The sequence below is a fragment of the Podarcis gaigeae genome, assembly GCF_964106915.1.
Source record: "Podarcis gaigeae genome assembly, chromosome: 6".
NCBI lineage: Eukaryota > Metazoa > Chordata > Lepidosauria > Squamata > Lacertidae > Podarcis > Podarcis gaigeae.
Genome location: NC_139682.1, coordinates 75040076 through 75056939, shown reverse-complemented (window position 1 = coordinate 75056939; position 16864 = coordinate 75040076). Strand labels below are relative to the sequence as shown.

At 41.7% G+C, this 16864-nt stretch overlaps 1 protein-coding gene across 1 annotated transcript in view; it reads left to right on the top strand.

Moving 5' to 3' along the window:
• LOC310846654 (uncharacterized protein) overlaps positions 1-13588 on the top strand; it is a 70922-nt gene extending 57334 nt beyond the window's left edge. The window contains exons 5-6 of the mRNA XM_083743626.1: positions 942-1025; positions 13499-13588. Coding sequence (XP_083599752.1) covers positions 942-955 — 14 coding nt within the window. The 3' untranslated portion in view covers positions 956-1025; positions 13499-13588. The remainder of the gene's footprint in view (positions 1-941; positions 1026-13498) is intronic.
• Positions 13589-16864: the final 3276 nt, after the last annotated feature.

The window sequence follows — 16864 nt, the reverse complement described above, 5'->3', positions numbered from 1 at the left end:
TAGATCATCGTAACAAAAGGGAAAAAAACTCTATGTAAAATCACATATACAAAGTTTTTTGCTCTACAGAGCCACCTGGTGTTTACAATGGAGTTACAATGATATAACTAAGTGTAGCTGAGTCCTCTGGAGCATAGAACTAATCTGTTGGTAAGTTGCTTTCTCCACACACATTTGAACCCTCCAAGGTGGGTGAAGCTATCATTACACTTCTGTTTATCAGCAGAGGCAGCCTCTGTGATGAGGCACGGCAAGGCGACTCCTTCAGCTTGTGGATACTTCCAGGGTAGAGTGGACGAAATCTAGCTATTTTCACATGTTTTTACCCCTAACTGAACGCCATTCCATTTCCGCATTAAACTGTGATTTTTTTTTTTTAAGAATCCTTTCAAAATATGTATCTAAATGCGCATTTTTATATGTCTTTTAAACGACAAAAAACGTCATTGTAATATTTGGAGGTGTGCGAAATGTGGAGGGGCAGCTAAATTCTGATCTGTACAGGAGCCCAAGAGGTCCAGATTAGGTCACTTGCAAATAGAAATTCAGGAAGATCAACTTCTCAAATTAAAGGTAGCAGAGTAAGAGGCGTTCACAGCCTATGAGCTGTGCAAGAGTGGAATCCAGTGCCTCTTGCGCATGGGGCTTGCACCTGAATCCTGCTTAGTTTCAATGGGATCCATGCAAGAAAACAATATGGATTGTGCCCCATGTTAATTATTGTGTGGGGGTGCCATTTTGAGTTCCTACCACTGACACCCAAAGGTCTCAAGCTGGTCCTGATTGTCAGAAGCTGTGGTTCATGTAGCGGAGGTGGTGTGTATTTCATTTTAAAAGGAAATCAATAAAACAACCTAACAAATGCCCACCTTCCTCTGTTTCAAATATTCTTTCCTGGCAGCAGTTATAGCTCCTGCTCCTGTCATCTTTTTGTTTTACAGTTTTGCGAGTGTAAAGGTTATATACACCACCGAGGACTGTTTTTCCTGCAACAAGAATTGCTGGTGTGTCAAATTAAGACAAGGGTGGGTATTTTTTTTTTTTGTTGCTGTTGAAATGTTTGCTATAACCAAAAAGCTGACCTATTACTTTCCATTGCCAAAGGTGCCCTCACTTTCTCAGCCGTTTGCTTATTTATATATAAATAGCTTCATGGTGTACCAAGATGTTGTAGATAAAGGAAGAAGAATCTTGGGTTTAGAATATAAATAATAAAACACACCCCTATAGCCTATGTATACTCTGTTAGTCATCCGAGATCACCTCCTGGCCTATCCATTTATTTATTTATTTATTTATTTATTTATTTATTTATTTATTTATTTATCGAAAGAGGGTTTCTTCCAGTTTTGTGAACTAAATCCTCGTAACAGAGTGGCAAAAAGTAATGCAAAGGGGGAGGGGAGCAGCAAATTTAGAGCAGGCCGTTGAAAATCATATTTCTGAACATAACTCAAACTATCTGTGAAACAAGAACGAGACATTCATGAAGCACTCATTAAATTTGGCTGTGGAATACAGTTGGTATCCCTTTGCACACAAAAAACCTATTACACAGACATCACTGAAGAAAGGTTAGGAGGCACCCTATAGATGGGCATGGTTAGTAAAAGTAATCAGATCAAACATACTGTGTGGTCTTATAATACCTACAAGGTATACCACAACCTTCACAATACACAGTAGTTTTAAATGGAATGACCTTGGCTGCAAAAGTATTTACCTTCTATTTGGAGGCCCTCTTTTTCGTTCACTAAAGTAACTGGGTGTTTAAATCAACTAGATTGATACAACTCTAGCTGAAATCCCCTTGAGTGGCAGGAGTTTGGCTAAAAATAGAGCTTATATCAGAACTATCCATCTGTTTTGGTTTTATAAATTAGCAACTGGAGTAAGAGAGACACCTTCTGTACTTCCACCATCCCTTAAAAATATCTAGTTTTAATTGGGGGAAGCATCAGGTTTCATTGAAGGAGGAGGGCCATAGGACAGTCGCAGAGCATCTGCATTGCATGTCGAAGGTCCCAGTTCAGTCCTCAGCATCTTCAGGTAGGGCTGGGAATGTCTCCTGGCTGAAACCCTGGAGATCTGGTGCCAGTGAAAGGCAATGAAATTGAGCTGGATGGACCGAGGGTCTCAGTTGTTGTAAGGCAGCCTTTTGTGCTTCTGTTGCATGGACTGCCCACCATCTTGATGCTCCAGTTTAGAGGGCTGGTGCTCTCTTTAAAGCAGAAGAAAACCCCAGGAAACAAACCAGGATAGGGGACATCTGGATCCACTGGAGATTCCCGGTAGGGCTGGGAATATGGCCTGGAGAACCACTGTTAGTAGATAATGCTGAGCTAGATAGAAGTGTGAGGACTTGTTGTATGTTCTTCATTGTCCTCTTTCCTGAAAATGGTTGGTTGGTTAGTTAGTTGGCATCCATGTGTCTCAAGAGACAATGGGGTGTGCCTCCAAGGATGAAGTCAAACTGCTTGCATTAGCACCACCACAGTGACCTCCCTGGGGAGTGTGTATGGAGGGTTGCACAGATGGCAATACCCCCCCTCTTGGCCTCATTGATCTGGTCCAAAGGAAAGCAGAGAAATATTTAGCATCAGCTTGGCTGCAGGACTTTCTGGAAGGAGGACTACAAGGCACCATCCAAACCATCTTAGGACCTCACTCTGGATTTGTATAGGGTTTACTCCTTAGTTGCCTTTTCCTCCCAAAGATGTCCCACAAGGCAGTGGAGGTTTAGGATGAAAAATGACAGCATAAGATATTCACCATGCTGTGAATTATATATTTCGAAACACAAATGAAAAAGCAAACTTTCATTTATAACAATGGCAGATGTCACAAAATGTGTAGAATTATAGCTGGGGGGGGGCGGACCACAATGAAACAAGGACCCTGGAGAGCTTCTCAAAGTTAGCAAAAATAACCGTGAGTCTCATAGCACCTTAGACTAACACATCTATTAGGGCTTAAGCTTTTGCAGACTAGAGTGAGCCTCATCTTATGTATGAAGTGTTATCCCAGGTTAGCAAATATTTCACACAATTGTGTATGTGGGAAGTGGGAATATTTGTAAGCCGTGTGGTCAGAGGGAAATGAAATGCATGACCGTGACAACTACATACATTTAGCAGCCCTGCAGCACATCTTGACTGCTGTAGCACCATAAACCACACAATTGCAGCAAGGTTCATACTGATACCTGAAGGGGAACTGCTTTCATCTGATCAAAAAGCAACCCACGGCTACCCTTCTTTCTGTTCTCTTTTTTGGGGGTGGGGTGGGAAGAGTTGGAAGGGGGAGCAGTTTCTTTTAGAACCAAAATCTGTGTGCAAAAAACCCCCCCACCTTATTGGAAATACAGTCTGATGCGAATCAAAATGGGTTCACTTTACACGGGAGTCAATTTATTGGCCTTTGCGCAACTTAATTTTTTTCTTTACCTTAGAATACCTTATCACTAGCGTCCAAATGTTTTGACAATTTGTCTTGAAGGTTAATAATTTTACAACTTTGTAGGTACTTTCTACTTTCCATAAAAATGTACAGTATATGGAAGATTTCTGTCTTTTTTAAAAGTATTTTTCCAAGTACTTTCCCAAGACTACTCATGTTGCACATTCAAAGCTGACACTAATATTTTAGAGAATGGGAAAGTTTGGACACACATGCATGCATCCCTGAAATTCTGTGAACCCTTGGCTCTATAGAGCTGATTAGAGACTCGAAGCGGAGTGGGTGGCGCTGTGGTCTAAACCACTGAAGCCTCTTGGGTTTGCTGATCAGAAGGTCGGCGGTTTGAATCCGCACAACAGCACGAGCTCCCGTTGCTCTGTCCCAGCTCCTGCCAACCTATCAGTTTGAAAGCATACCAACAGGAGTGGATAAATTGGTACTGCTGTGGCGGGAAGGTAAACAGTGTTTCTGTGTGCTCTGGGACTTGTCACGGTGTCCCGTTGCACCTGAAGTGGTTTAGTCATGCTGGGCACATGACCTGGAAAGCTGTCTGAGGACAAACGCTGGCTCCCTCGGCCTGAAGCAAGATGGGCACTGCACCCCATAGACAAGTTTGACTAGACTTAACCATCTATGGGTCCTTCACCTTTTTATAGAAACTCGAGTTCATTCATAAGCTGACTAGATTACCTTGACCAAGCTATTGTGGCCTTAGCCTCTCCACTTGTGGATGAAGATTCCAGCCTACCCTACAGTGCTTTTTGCAAATGTCTAAAACACTTTGCTTAAAACTGAAGCGTACTACATGAATATTGGAGAGCCAGCTGTGTTATAGTGTGTAACAGCAATGAGGGATGTTCTGAACATTCAAATAGGGGCATCTGAAAAAGTGATTGCCTTTGTTTGAATGTGTTTGAGGGAAGCGTTTTGGCTCCACTTCCTCTGCTCCAAGACCCAGTTCCTTACCTGTGGGGAGGGTACAAGTGGTGATAGCGGCTGGTGCTCCAGGCCCAGTGAAGCATCTCTAGTCCCATCATCCCTAATATCCCTAAATCATTCCTTTCTGGCACAAATGATGCTAATAGCAACATTTTCATCCCAGAGTTGAAGGATATGGAAATCCTCAATTCTTTTCCTACCTTAGAAAGATGCTCTGCTGCCCCCACAGGCGTGCTCAAAGCATGGGATGTTTACCCTGGCCCCAAGATTAGTTTCTCAACCTGGAACAAAGAAAGGTACAGTGGTGCCTTGCAAGACGAAATTAATCCGTTCCGCGAGTCTCTTTGTCTTGCGGTTTTTTCATCTTGCGAAGCACGGCTATTAGCGGCTTAGCGGCTATTAACGGCTTAGCGGCTATTAACGGCTTAACGGCTTAGCAGCTATTAATGGCTTAGCGGCTTTGAGAAAAAGGAAACAAACTCGCAAGAACTCGCAAGATGTTTCGTCTTGCAAAGCAAGCCCATAGGGAAATTCGTCTTGCGGAACGACTCAAAAAACGGAAAACTCTTTCGTCTTGTGCGTTTTTTGTCTTGCGAGGCATTCGTCTTGCGAGGTACCACTGTAGTTGGCAAAGTGATGAAGGTGAGTTCTTTGGGCATCCACAAGCCTTTTGTTGGTACTCCAACCAAGTGCTTTCAAAAAACATGAGTGTCCAAATTGGGGGCCTGTAAAAGATGAACCCTTTTCATGTCAAATCTAGGGATGCTTCTACATTGTCCTGCAATGAGAGTATTGTAAGACCAACCAACCTACTATGGTTGAGTCCACTTCATCAGATGTAGAAATAAGCGTGTCACATTTTTAAAAACATCTTGCATTTTGTGCTTTCCTAGTTTTGACCCACACACTATATTTGCTTCTCTGTACCTGTGTGTGTGTGCCAGCTTGCATGATTCCATGCATCTGATGAAGTGGACTCGAGTCCACGAAACCCCATGTCAATATGTTTTAGTCTTCCAGGTGCAACAGGAGTCTCTCTTGTCAATGACTGTTAAATGCTATTGGACCAGTGCCTATGTGTAAACCTGAAATTATTCCACTCTGTGATTAAACTTTGTGCAACACAAGACCTTTTGCACTTGTGTATGCATGAGCTATAATTCCTTCGGGGAGCTTAAAGAAGCGAAGGCGGAATTGATTTGTTTTCCCCCCCCAGCAGGCAGAGCTGAGTTAAGGGAGAGATTGCAAGGCTTCTAACTTGGCTGGAAGGTACTAATTTACTACTTCTGCTTGTCTGCTTTCCATTATTTTGTTCTAGGATTCCAAGTGGAATCTCTGCTAAAGCATGAGCAGCTGACTGTGTAAGCTTGCCTATGGACAGCTTCACATCTGAAGAGCTGCCCTTTTCAAAGAGGCATCTTTTACTTTAAGAGAAGCTTTGCAGTCAATGTCTCACCAGCATGGTCATGTCAGGGAGCCTACAGAGCCAAAGCAGGGATAGGTTGTGGAAGCTGGGCTGCTGGGTTGGTTGTTGATGTCAAGGGTGAAGTCCCTCCTCTCCTGACAGCTTCTGCACACTCTGTACACTGTTCCCAGCTTTCCTTTCTTCTCTTAGATAAGGCAGCTTGGATGCCGCTGGGTCATGGGTAATGTCTTTTCCCTCACTGCATGTTATTTTTGAAGTTATTAGAATGGGAATATCAGCTGAGACTTATGAAACCACTGCAGGGAAGAAAGTACATGTGAACTGTGGTATTTTCAGGGTTGGTGGTCTGATTCTGGGACATGGATGGCGCTGTGGTCTAAACCACTGAGCCTCTTGGGCTTGCTGATCAGAAGATCGGCGGTTTGAATGCCTGCCACAGGGTGAGCTCCCGTTGTTCGGTCCCTGCTCCTGCCAACCTAGCAGTTCAAAAGCACGTCAAAGTGCAAGTAGATAAATAGGTACCGCTCCAGCGGGAAGGTAAATGGCATTTCCGTGCACTGCTCTGGTTTCGCCAGAAGTGGCTTAGTCATACTGTCCACATGACCCGGGAAAACTGTTTGCAGATAAACGTCGGCTCCCTCAGCCAGTAAAGCGAGATGAGTGCCGCAACCCCAGAGTCGTCTGCGACTGGACTTAACTGTCAGGGGTCCTTTACCTTTACCTATACAAAGACAATCAAATCAACAGTATGCAGCAGGAGAAAAGAATGGGTGAAGAACCTGGAAATAAGCAGATCCAGGCACTAAATTCTTCATAAAGTTATATAAATATTTCTCAGACAGGACTGAGGGTTACAATTCTGGAAGAGGAGCTGAGGAGTGGCCAATCTTTTCCATCCAGGTTGATGGAGTGGCCCTGACTAGCTCACCAATCCCTCCGCTGCAGCCTGCTGGAATGGCTGCAGGGGGGCCAACCTGAATAAAATATGGGTGGGGGTAGGTAAGCTCCAACCCATAATCAACCACATGGCACGGTGCCCACATACCATTTGAATGGCAATGCCCATCAACTAGGGGGGTCAGCCCCCTCAATTATTTTATTGGGGAGCTGAAGCTTCCTTGGCCCCTAGGAGTTGGCTCCTATGAATGGCTCTCAATACATCTGGAAGAGAAGGAAAGTGTGTATATGCTTTTAGGACGCACCCTATTCTTTTTGGTTTTTTATTTTATTAATAAACAAAGTAAACGAAAGAGCAAGAGCATAAAGAAATGCTGTTAACAGCAGGTTGAATGCAGCATAAGATTGATACTGTCATTGAATTTGCTGTCCTAAAACATTACCCCCCCCATAGCTGTTTTCTCATTTAAAGAACTCCCACATTCTTTTGATTGTAAATTGTTTTAACTAAATTAACCATTGTATGTTTACATTTTATGGTGAAGGGTGGACAATAGTACCAAATACTTACTAAACAATAGTAAGAAAACCCACATCACATTAGAAAGGCAAGATAGGAGTGAATCACCCTTCTGGATCTTGCACTGGGAAGGAAGAGGAACTCAGGTGAATAAGAAACCAGAGAATTAGATCTTTTCCTATGCTCTGAAGGAGAGAGAGAAAAAAATAGAGGCTAGCATCACAGTTGGCACATATGCTTTCTAGCTCACAGAGCAGAATAGTTGGTGACATAAACTGCATTTTTATGCAGTCAGAATGCATTTCTGTTTTAGCCACTGGTTACTTCTCGAGATCTTAACTTAATACTGTTACTAGGGGCAGCTGCATTATAGCACTGTTTACTTATTTATTCACGGTAGTGACAGCTTTGTATCATACAGCAGCTGCTGAAGCCCAAGCCGCTCAGCAAGGGCAAAATGCGATTTGAAAATGCTCAGTGGAGTTTCTTACGTTTTAATTTTTGTAGTGGGATACTTTTTTTTTTTTTTTTAGTTGTCTGCTATCCTTTCCCCACCTAGGACTTTTGCTTTATGAGTGCAACACTAAAAACAACAACAAACAAATCAGCAAATATTTATGTGCAAGATTATCTTGAAAAATATATCTGTGCAGTGTGTTGTTTCTCAGTATCACACTGGGGGAAAAAACCAATTCAGGAAACGGTCTTCCCATCACAATAACAGATACCATAAATAGTGTGGGACAGATGCAGGCGCTGATTTCCTACTGCATTAACTTCTGGAGGGACAGCTGTTTGGCATGTTGAAGCAAAAACAGACTTGTGGCATCTTAAAGTCTATCACTTTATTATAGACTAAAATTCAAGTATCTGATGCAGTGGACTGAGTCACCACTGCTTGAGCCATAAATGGCTTGAAAGTGCTTTATGTGGGCTGGCTTGTGCCATTTCTGTTTTTACATGAGGAGCAAAACACAAGAAGAGCTTTGTTGAATCTGGCCAGAGACCCGCCCCCAAGTCCAGCATTCTGTTCTCTCATTGGTCAATCAAATGCACATCAGAAGCTTGCAAGCAGAACCTCAGCACAACAGTGAATTGAATTGGATCCTCTTTCACAAGATTGTTGAATGAAAGAGCTGGCCATTCCCCCACCCCTCCCTTTTGTGGCATACTGTTTGATTCTCAAACCCCTTGAGCCTTGTACAAGTAAACAGGTCCAAAACAGTAAGCTGTGCCTCTCCTGCTGGGTTTTCTTTCTCCTCAAGTGAACTCAGACTTGGTAGAAATCACAAATGAGCCTTGGCATTGCTAATGACAGGGAAACAGTTTGGGTGAAAGACACATTGACGGGTTCTAAACTTTGTGTCAGTCAGGAAGTATATATTTTTGCCCTTATTTACAGAAGTAAAACTTTGTAATGAACAGTTGGTGAGAGTGACAGGAACAGCACTGGGTGCCAGTTTTCAAAAGTGCTGACAGGAATTTGTTGGTCCCCAGCTGCAGCCTCCCACCACTCCTCAGCATCTAGCCAGTTCATGACACTGGTTTTAAATAATGCAGATTCATTATTGCTGTATCTGCATCTCATGAGCCACCACCCAACAGCAAGTAAGGTAAGAAGGTAAGAAGGCATTTATACAACAGCTCAGAAGGCCAACTGCCCAACTGTGTACTTTCCAATAACGACTAATAATCATTTTTCCCAGTTGAAGCTGGAAGTTTCTTGGTGTTTTTTCTTTTTTGCAAGGGAACCTTATCCTTCAATTCTTCACCATGAGCAGCCAACTGCAATCTCTGTGAACCTAGACTGGGAATCACTCGTGACCATGAGAGGATAGATGATAAAGCTCCTTCATTAGCTTCTACCTAGAGTCATTTGAAACCTCAAACACTGGAAGGCATATTAACTATTAATGCATAGCATCCTCTTCCCTCCCCATCCTTTTTTCCTTTTGGGTCTTATTTTATTTTATTTTTGAAGATGGTAAGCCAGAGGGCAAGGACTCAGTTGGTTTTATTAATCTGTAAGCCACTGTGGGAGCCTTTTCTGTCTAAAGAGGGGAAGCGTAAATGCTTTTAATACATAAGGAATAAAAGAGAGACCCGAAGTTAAGAATTCACTAAGCAAGAGAGAGAGAGCAATGCATGTGTTTCAATGCCAAAATAAGGCATGTGCATTCTAGTTCAATATAAAGGAGACAGTGGCTTTGTGCAGTTGTAGTGCCAAACCATTGCATGGTTCAGCACTGCATGCTGGAGCAGCTCTGTGCCTTCGGCTCACATGCTTCTTCCTCCCCTCCCCCTTTTGTGCTCCACCATCAGTCAATGAAAAATCATAGTAGTTAGTAGAAAAAACACAAAGACTAAATCTCCCAAACAACCAAGGTTTGTCCTAAAACTACAACGGTGAACAAGGGTCATACCATGGTTTCCAGTCCTGGTCTCCTGACAAATAATGGGTTTTCTGTTAACCGCAGTGAGTGGATTCCAGTCATAGTGTGCAAGAGGAGGAGGCAAGAGAAGAGGAGGCATCATTGCCATTCACACATGTAACACTAAACTGTGGTTAGGTAAACCATCTGAACAGCTCTGTGGCATTAATGGTTTGTGACACCAACTTACTGGTTAGGGAGGAGGTGAACTTGCCACTTTTCCTGCTGTGAAACACAATCAATCCAAATAAGAAGAATACAAATACATGAAAGAAATGTTTAGAACCCAAATGTATGCTGTTAAAATAAACTTTGGGGAATGGCAAAAATCATACGCTGTCTTGATAGTTCCCTTAGCAATGTTTCCTACTAGATTATTGCCTTTCCTACCTTTTGCTCCTTGTGCTGTTTCCTTAACCCCTATGACAATGAGAAAAGACCAGGAACGTCTCTTTAGGGTTTGATTCCTTGATGAAAACGTACTGTCAAAACCAGTGGTTCTATATTTCCCCTGTCTCTGGATTTCTCTTAGTAGCATGAACTTGCCTGCTTTGAAAACCAGGTGGTTTCCTCTTGGGTCCCTTATTTCCACTGTTTCCCCCTCCTACCAGGAAGGGTCTGACTTTGAAACCTGTTTTCTCACTACACTGGAAATATCTGCTACACCCTGGGAATTAGCAGTACTAGTCATAATGTTTTTCTTTATAGCTATTTACAAATGTGTCCAAATAGTGCAATATAATCAGGCATAATAAGATTTAAATGCCTCTTCAGTGTATAGCCCTGCGGTAAGGCCATTTTCGTATCTCTTACTGGATTACATTACATTTATTGAATTTCATTTTAGCTTCTGTTTGCTGGTGTCACACGGTGTCTTGGAATGGGGAATCTGCTGTCGGTATCTGCCCAAATGAATATCTTTTTAATGATACTGTGAGTGTTCAGAAGTTCAAATGTAGCTGAATCCACAGCTAATGGGGTGTTTATTTTTTGTTTTGTTTTGGAAATGTGCTTTTAACAACTTTCAAAACTGGAAAGAAGGTGATGTGGAAAGAGCAACTTCCATTTTGCTGCACGATGTCAGACCAAAAAAGTGGTGGTGTTTCTGTTTACTTGTGAGGGAAATTGTACCTGTATATTAATTTGGTATACTAGTTACCCAGAACAATTAGATGGGAGGTCACACATGCATGCATGCTTGTCTGACTGCAACATCACTGTGAAACAACCAGCATAGATCATAGTTTTCTTTTACAGTGATACCTCTGGTTACTTAATTCGTTCCAGAGGTCCATTCTTAAGCTGAAACCATTTTTATCCTGAGGTGCGCGTTCGTAACCAGAGGTACCACTGTACCTGACAGTAGTACCTCCAAAAACAATATTTTTCAATGGAGAGAACTCAGAGGATTCAGCATTCAGTATTAGGCAGCAAACTGTGTGATGAGTCACTTACCAAGTGATGTATATTTAAATATGGCTTTGATATCCTATGCTATTCAAGGAGTCTGTGCCATTGTGGGGGTATGGAGACAATTTCTCCAAAGACACCAGACATTCAGAATACCAGATACAGCCATAGTCAGTACCAGCCTTGGCTAACCAAATTGCTTGGAGGAAGGTTTTACTGCCACAGTGCCAAACAACACAGACTTTTTCTGAATGGAAAGGAATATGCAATCAGGTGATTGTGATAGATTTCATGCAACTTAGAGGGCTGAAGTGCAATGCAAGCAGGTTGGATCTGAAGAAGCGAGCAGTATCCCATGGAAGCTTATACCACAATACATGTGCTAGTCTTTAAGGTGTCATAGGACATTTTCATGTGAGTTAAAATAAGAGAGGTTTGACCAGGCAGGAGCTGATTTACACATTATGCTTAATGAGGTGATAGTTTTGATGGTACAGTTCTAGATCATACCAGTTTGAATGCGTAGGGGGGATATCGTGCATTTACAAACTCTGCTTCCATAAATTCTTATTTTTATTTTTTTAAAAATCGCATGCTGTAAAATAGCATTAGAGAGATGGCAGGAAGTTTTGCTGAAACCCCTCACTACACCCAGGGAGCTATTTACATGCAGGAATAGCCATAAATACGATGTCCCACTTACACTCCGAATGGTATCATCTAGAATTCTACCACTTTGAGCTGCAATGATGTGTGGAATGGTGCTAACAAACAGACTTTTATAATATGCTCTTTATTCTTTTTTCTGTATTTCATAAAACTAATAAAAAATATTATAAAAAAAACAAAAAAAACAAACAGACTTTGGGGAGTGAGCTACTAGCTATTGATGTTTTCATAGGGCTTGTCCACACTTGCACTTGTCCTGTGTCTACAAAGCATGCGTCCGAGTGATTTTGCCTTTGCTCTGCTGCTCCCCCCAACACTCCCCCACTCAGTGCTAAATCAGAACTATCTGTGTAAAACCTGGCTGTCTTTTGCTCTTATTCAATGCAAAACCATGGGTTTTCCTGGGGGAAAGCTGTGGAGCAAATGAAACTGTGATGAGCCCATAGTTCCATGGTTGTCATTCAAGCTATAATACACCACAGTAGAAATGAGAGAAATTAAATAATAAAATCTCCAAATGTGGGACTTTCCTTTATCTCCAATATGCAGTGTCAGACTTGCGGAGCGCCTTTTCGCCCATGGGTGCAGGGATCTGCCAGGGCTCTGTTTTGGGGTACAAAACACACCTTACAGCTGGCATAACCTACGATTTGAGAACATGAAGTAAAAGAGCCTCTGAACCCCAGTACTTGTGGAGCATTCCCAGACCAGGAAAAGCAACAGAAAAGCTAAAGGAAGATTGCAGCCCCTTTGGTTGTGTGAGCCAAATGACACAAAAGATGAGTTTAGAAAGAATTAAAAATGGACACTTAGGACAGCTGGGAAAGCTGGTCGGGGAAAAAAAAATGTCTTCGGTTGTTTCCAGAAAGTGCAGCTAATGGGTACCTGTCAGATCTAAACAGGAGCGCTGCACCTCAGAACAAGGGCAGCCATCCTTAAAGCCCTGCTCTAAGTTATCAACAATGGGCTTCTCATATCTTTGGAATGTGAAGGAGAAACTGCCCTGCACAATGCAGTGACCTTCTGATTTTTTGGATGGGATTTGGATGCTTTTGTTATAGCACTGTCTGCCTCTGGCGTTTTTGATTCCAGGCTTCCTGCATTAGAATTAGACCCACAGCTGGTCCTGGACCCACAGCTTGTCTCTAAGCCTCGCTGAAACCTGACAGATTGTGACTTACCAATGCCTGTGGACATTTGGCTATATGACCTTTGTTTCTTTTAAGCTTTGCAACCCTTTAAACTGAATCTGCTCTGTATTTATCATGTGTGAACTGCTGGTTTCTTTAAAATCTAGGCACACTGTTTCATATATTAGTTGTGTCACTAACGCACATCATAAAGAGTCGAGAATGCTTTTCTGGGACATATTACTGGCAGTACTTAATAACATACGTTGATGTATGCAGATGATGTATTCAAGTGTCTAAACCAGAAAAGGAGAAGTGATTTAGAGCACGGTTAAGCACACATGTGAATCTACTCCAAATCAAATGATGTACTTCGCTCCGTGTATTTAGGTAGTTGTGCCTCATCTGTAGGCAAGTAAAGTACTTGTCAGTCCAGCAAGTTTTGCTAAAACTGAACTCTTATGAAAGGTCTTTAAAAATCACCCTCCCTTGGAGAAAAAAAATGAAGCATTTAACAGCTAAATTATAGTGCTACGAACATTTTAAAAAATCTTAAGCTTAGCAGCATGGAAGTTTTCATTATGTTTTGTCATATGTTTTTGTTCCCTTTTTTAAGTTAGGGGAGGCGACAAGGAAACCTGTAGAGAGCCCAGTCTGAATTAAGTTCCAGATTGCTAAGAGGAGCTGAAGATAGTCTTGTTAATATGACAGCTAGTGACAAGTAGTCATGCTCATCTATAGTATGAAGGGAGACAGAGTGGGACTCCGGAATGAAAGAATGCCTGTGCAGAGACCTCACGCAACGGTATATTAAAAAGGTGTGTGGAAAACACATTTGTATTGAATGTAATTGCCTGTTACTTAATGCGCCTCCTTTTCTTCTTCCACACTGCTGCATTGTCCTTCATCACCACATATCTGAAAACATCCTGAGTTGAGCCCCTGCCTCGTATCATTCTGTGAACAAATTCTTTCTTGCAAGCTGTCTCTATGTTAATAACACGAATCAATCTTGTTTATGATTAACAAAGTTTAATGCTTTCAAGAGAAATGGTGTTAACTGTTTCTAAGTAACCTACAGCAGGCAGGTTACTTATGTTGTCTTCTGATTTTGACCTTTATAAGCTTTGATACGTTATAAGGAAATCAGCCCTGAGTGCTCACTAGAAGGACAGATCCTGAAGCTGAGGCTCCAATACTTTGGCCACCTCATGAGAAGAGAAGACTCCCTGGAAAAGACCCTGGTGTTGGGAAAGATGGAGGGCACAAGAAGAAGGGGACAACAGAGGATGAGATGGTTGGACAGTGTTCTCGAAGCTACCAACATGAGTCTGACCAAACTGCGGGAGGCAGTGGAAGACAGGAGTGCCTGGCATGCTCTGGTCCATGGGGTCACAAAGAGTCAGACCCAACTAAATGACTAAACAACAACAAATTATCAATTGGTGAGACATGAGATTACCATTAGTAGCGCAGTGGTATATTCTGAAGTTGGCTACATGCAGAGAAGGGTAACTAAGACGACCAACGGTCTGGGCCCCAAGCCTTGTGGCAAATGGTTGAAGGAGCTGAGTATGTTTAGCCTGGAAAAGAGGAGACTGAGAAGAGAGATGAGAGCCATATTCAAATATCTCAAGGGCTGTCACATGGAAGAGGGAACAAGCTTGTTTTCTCCTGCTCTGGAGGTTAGGATTCAAACCAATGGCTTCAAGTTACAAGAAAGGAGATTCCGATTAAACATTTGGAAAATCTTTCTGACAGTAAGAGCTGTTCAATAGTGGAACGGTCTCCCTCAGGAGGTAGTGGACTCTCCTTCCCTTTTTTGGGATTTCCACTGGCTGAGCCAGCATAGCCTTAGCTTGGGAGTAATGCTGGTGTAACCCAGGCTAAACCCTGGCTCAGCTGGAGCCTGGCCCAGGATCTGCCTAATCCAAATGTGTCCATCCTGGCAGTTCTTGGGTTTGGATTAGGCTGTTAATCTTGAAATCTGTCTATGAGCAATATTGAACAATACTGTTAATGGCAAACATCTCCATGCTTGGAATATGGTGATAGTCTACAAAGGGAAGCGAAGGAGTTAAAATTTCATGGAAAACGGCTCTCTTGATGAAACCACGTTGGTGTAGCGTCCCTTACATCTATTAGTTTTGACAACCTCAGTTATTCCGGTGCTTCTCATCATCTGTAAAGTTAACAAGGGCTGATAAGAGATGATGAGGCCCCATACCAGTTTGTATTTCAGAACTCATAAATATTTCACAATGCCACTTTCTTACAATCAGATACATTAGTTTGCTGAGTGTAGATATTGCTGAATATTTCACTCACTTGCTGGGTTTTAACAAAGGCACTGGAAGGATAAAACATTTTTTAAAAAATCAACAGATAGCACCCGCAGGTTCTTCAGCGTTGCTCCGTTGTTGCTTGCTTTCAAATGTGTGTGTGGTAATTTGAATAGTTGATTTATTTTAATCTCTAAAAGTGGTTGTCATCTTCTACAAAAGCACATTGCTTCAATTTGCAGACATACCCTATTTTAAACCATAGTTTATTTTTTGCAGCTCTGCCTACTAATTTCAACTCGAAAGCATCTAGAGGAGAGAGAAAAGACCAACATAACCTGGAGCTTAATTAAACTAATTTTGTACAATATTCAGTTTGGACCCACCAAGCTTATTCTTTTACAGAAGATGTATGATTAGCAATTCCTTTTTCGCAACTGACAGCCTCTTAGCAGCCCTACCCTGTCAATTTGATGCAAAAGATGTTCTGTTTCCAAAAACATAAATATAGCACCTGTATTTTTGAAGCAACACCCCCCTCCCTCCTCACATTGAATAAAGTCTGGGCAAATTGGTCCAAAAGTAACAGCAATAAGGTTTTCTTCTCGCTTCTTTGGCTTTAATAAGATGGAGTGCACAAATATCACTTGATTAACAGCTGCAATATTAATTTCCCTTTTTGGTTGCTTGACTCACAGCGAGAATCATGTCAAGGCAGTGGAGAACCAATTAAATTGATTTTAATCTTTGTCAGGGAAGATAACATGCCTTTTTCTCCTCTTGTTTAAATAATTAAAGTTTCAGTAGGTATTATTTCAGGCTTTAAAGAAATTGGTATCTTAATGTAATGGAATTCTTCTAATTACATACTTAATAATTTTTAATAAGTTAATCATGGTTTTTCATTTAATGTGTATTTTGTTTTATGTATTGAGCTTGTATTTTCCTTTGTGAGACTTTGTAAAAAAAAAAAAAGGGGGGGGGAGGAAATTGGAAAGTTTTTTGAGAAGAAAAGTCTACCCTTTTTCACCCCTCCCCCTGTTTGCCTTTGTTTTTATTTCAAGCAGTACTCTCACATTTCAAGTATTTCCCCTCCTTTGAAAAAAGTTAACTAGAGAAATTTCATTAAAAGTACTTAAACAGCAGAACCTTATGGATATTTACTTGCAGTGAGACTTACTTATGGGAAAGTGTGCATGGGATCAGGCCTGCTGGATCAGGCCAATGGCTCATCAAGCCCATACCCTTCAACATTTCTAATAATAATAATAATAATAATAATAATAATAATAATAATAAATAAGTAAGTAAGTAAGTAAGTAAGTAAATAAATAAATAAATAAATAAATTTTATTTTTTATATCCCAACCATCTGACTGGGTTGCCCCAGCCACTCTGGCTGGCTTACAACATAAATAAGGTAAAAGGTAAAGGACCCCTGGATGGTTAAGTCCAGTCAAAAGTGACTATGGGGTTGAGGCGCTCATCTTGCTTTCAGGCTGAGGGAGCCGGCGTTTGCCCGCAGACAGCTTTCTGGGTCATGTGGCCAGCATGACTAGAGCGCTTCTGGTGCAACAGAACATCGTGATGGAAACCAGAGTGCACGGAAACGCCGTTTACCTTCCTGCCACAGTGGTACCTATTTATATACTTGCACTGGTGTACTTTCGAACATATATAAAAAGCTAATGAAACAGTAA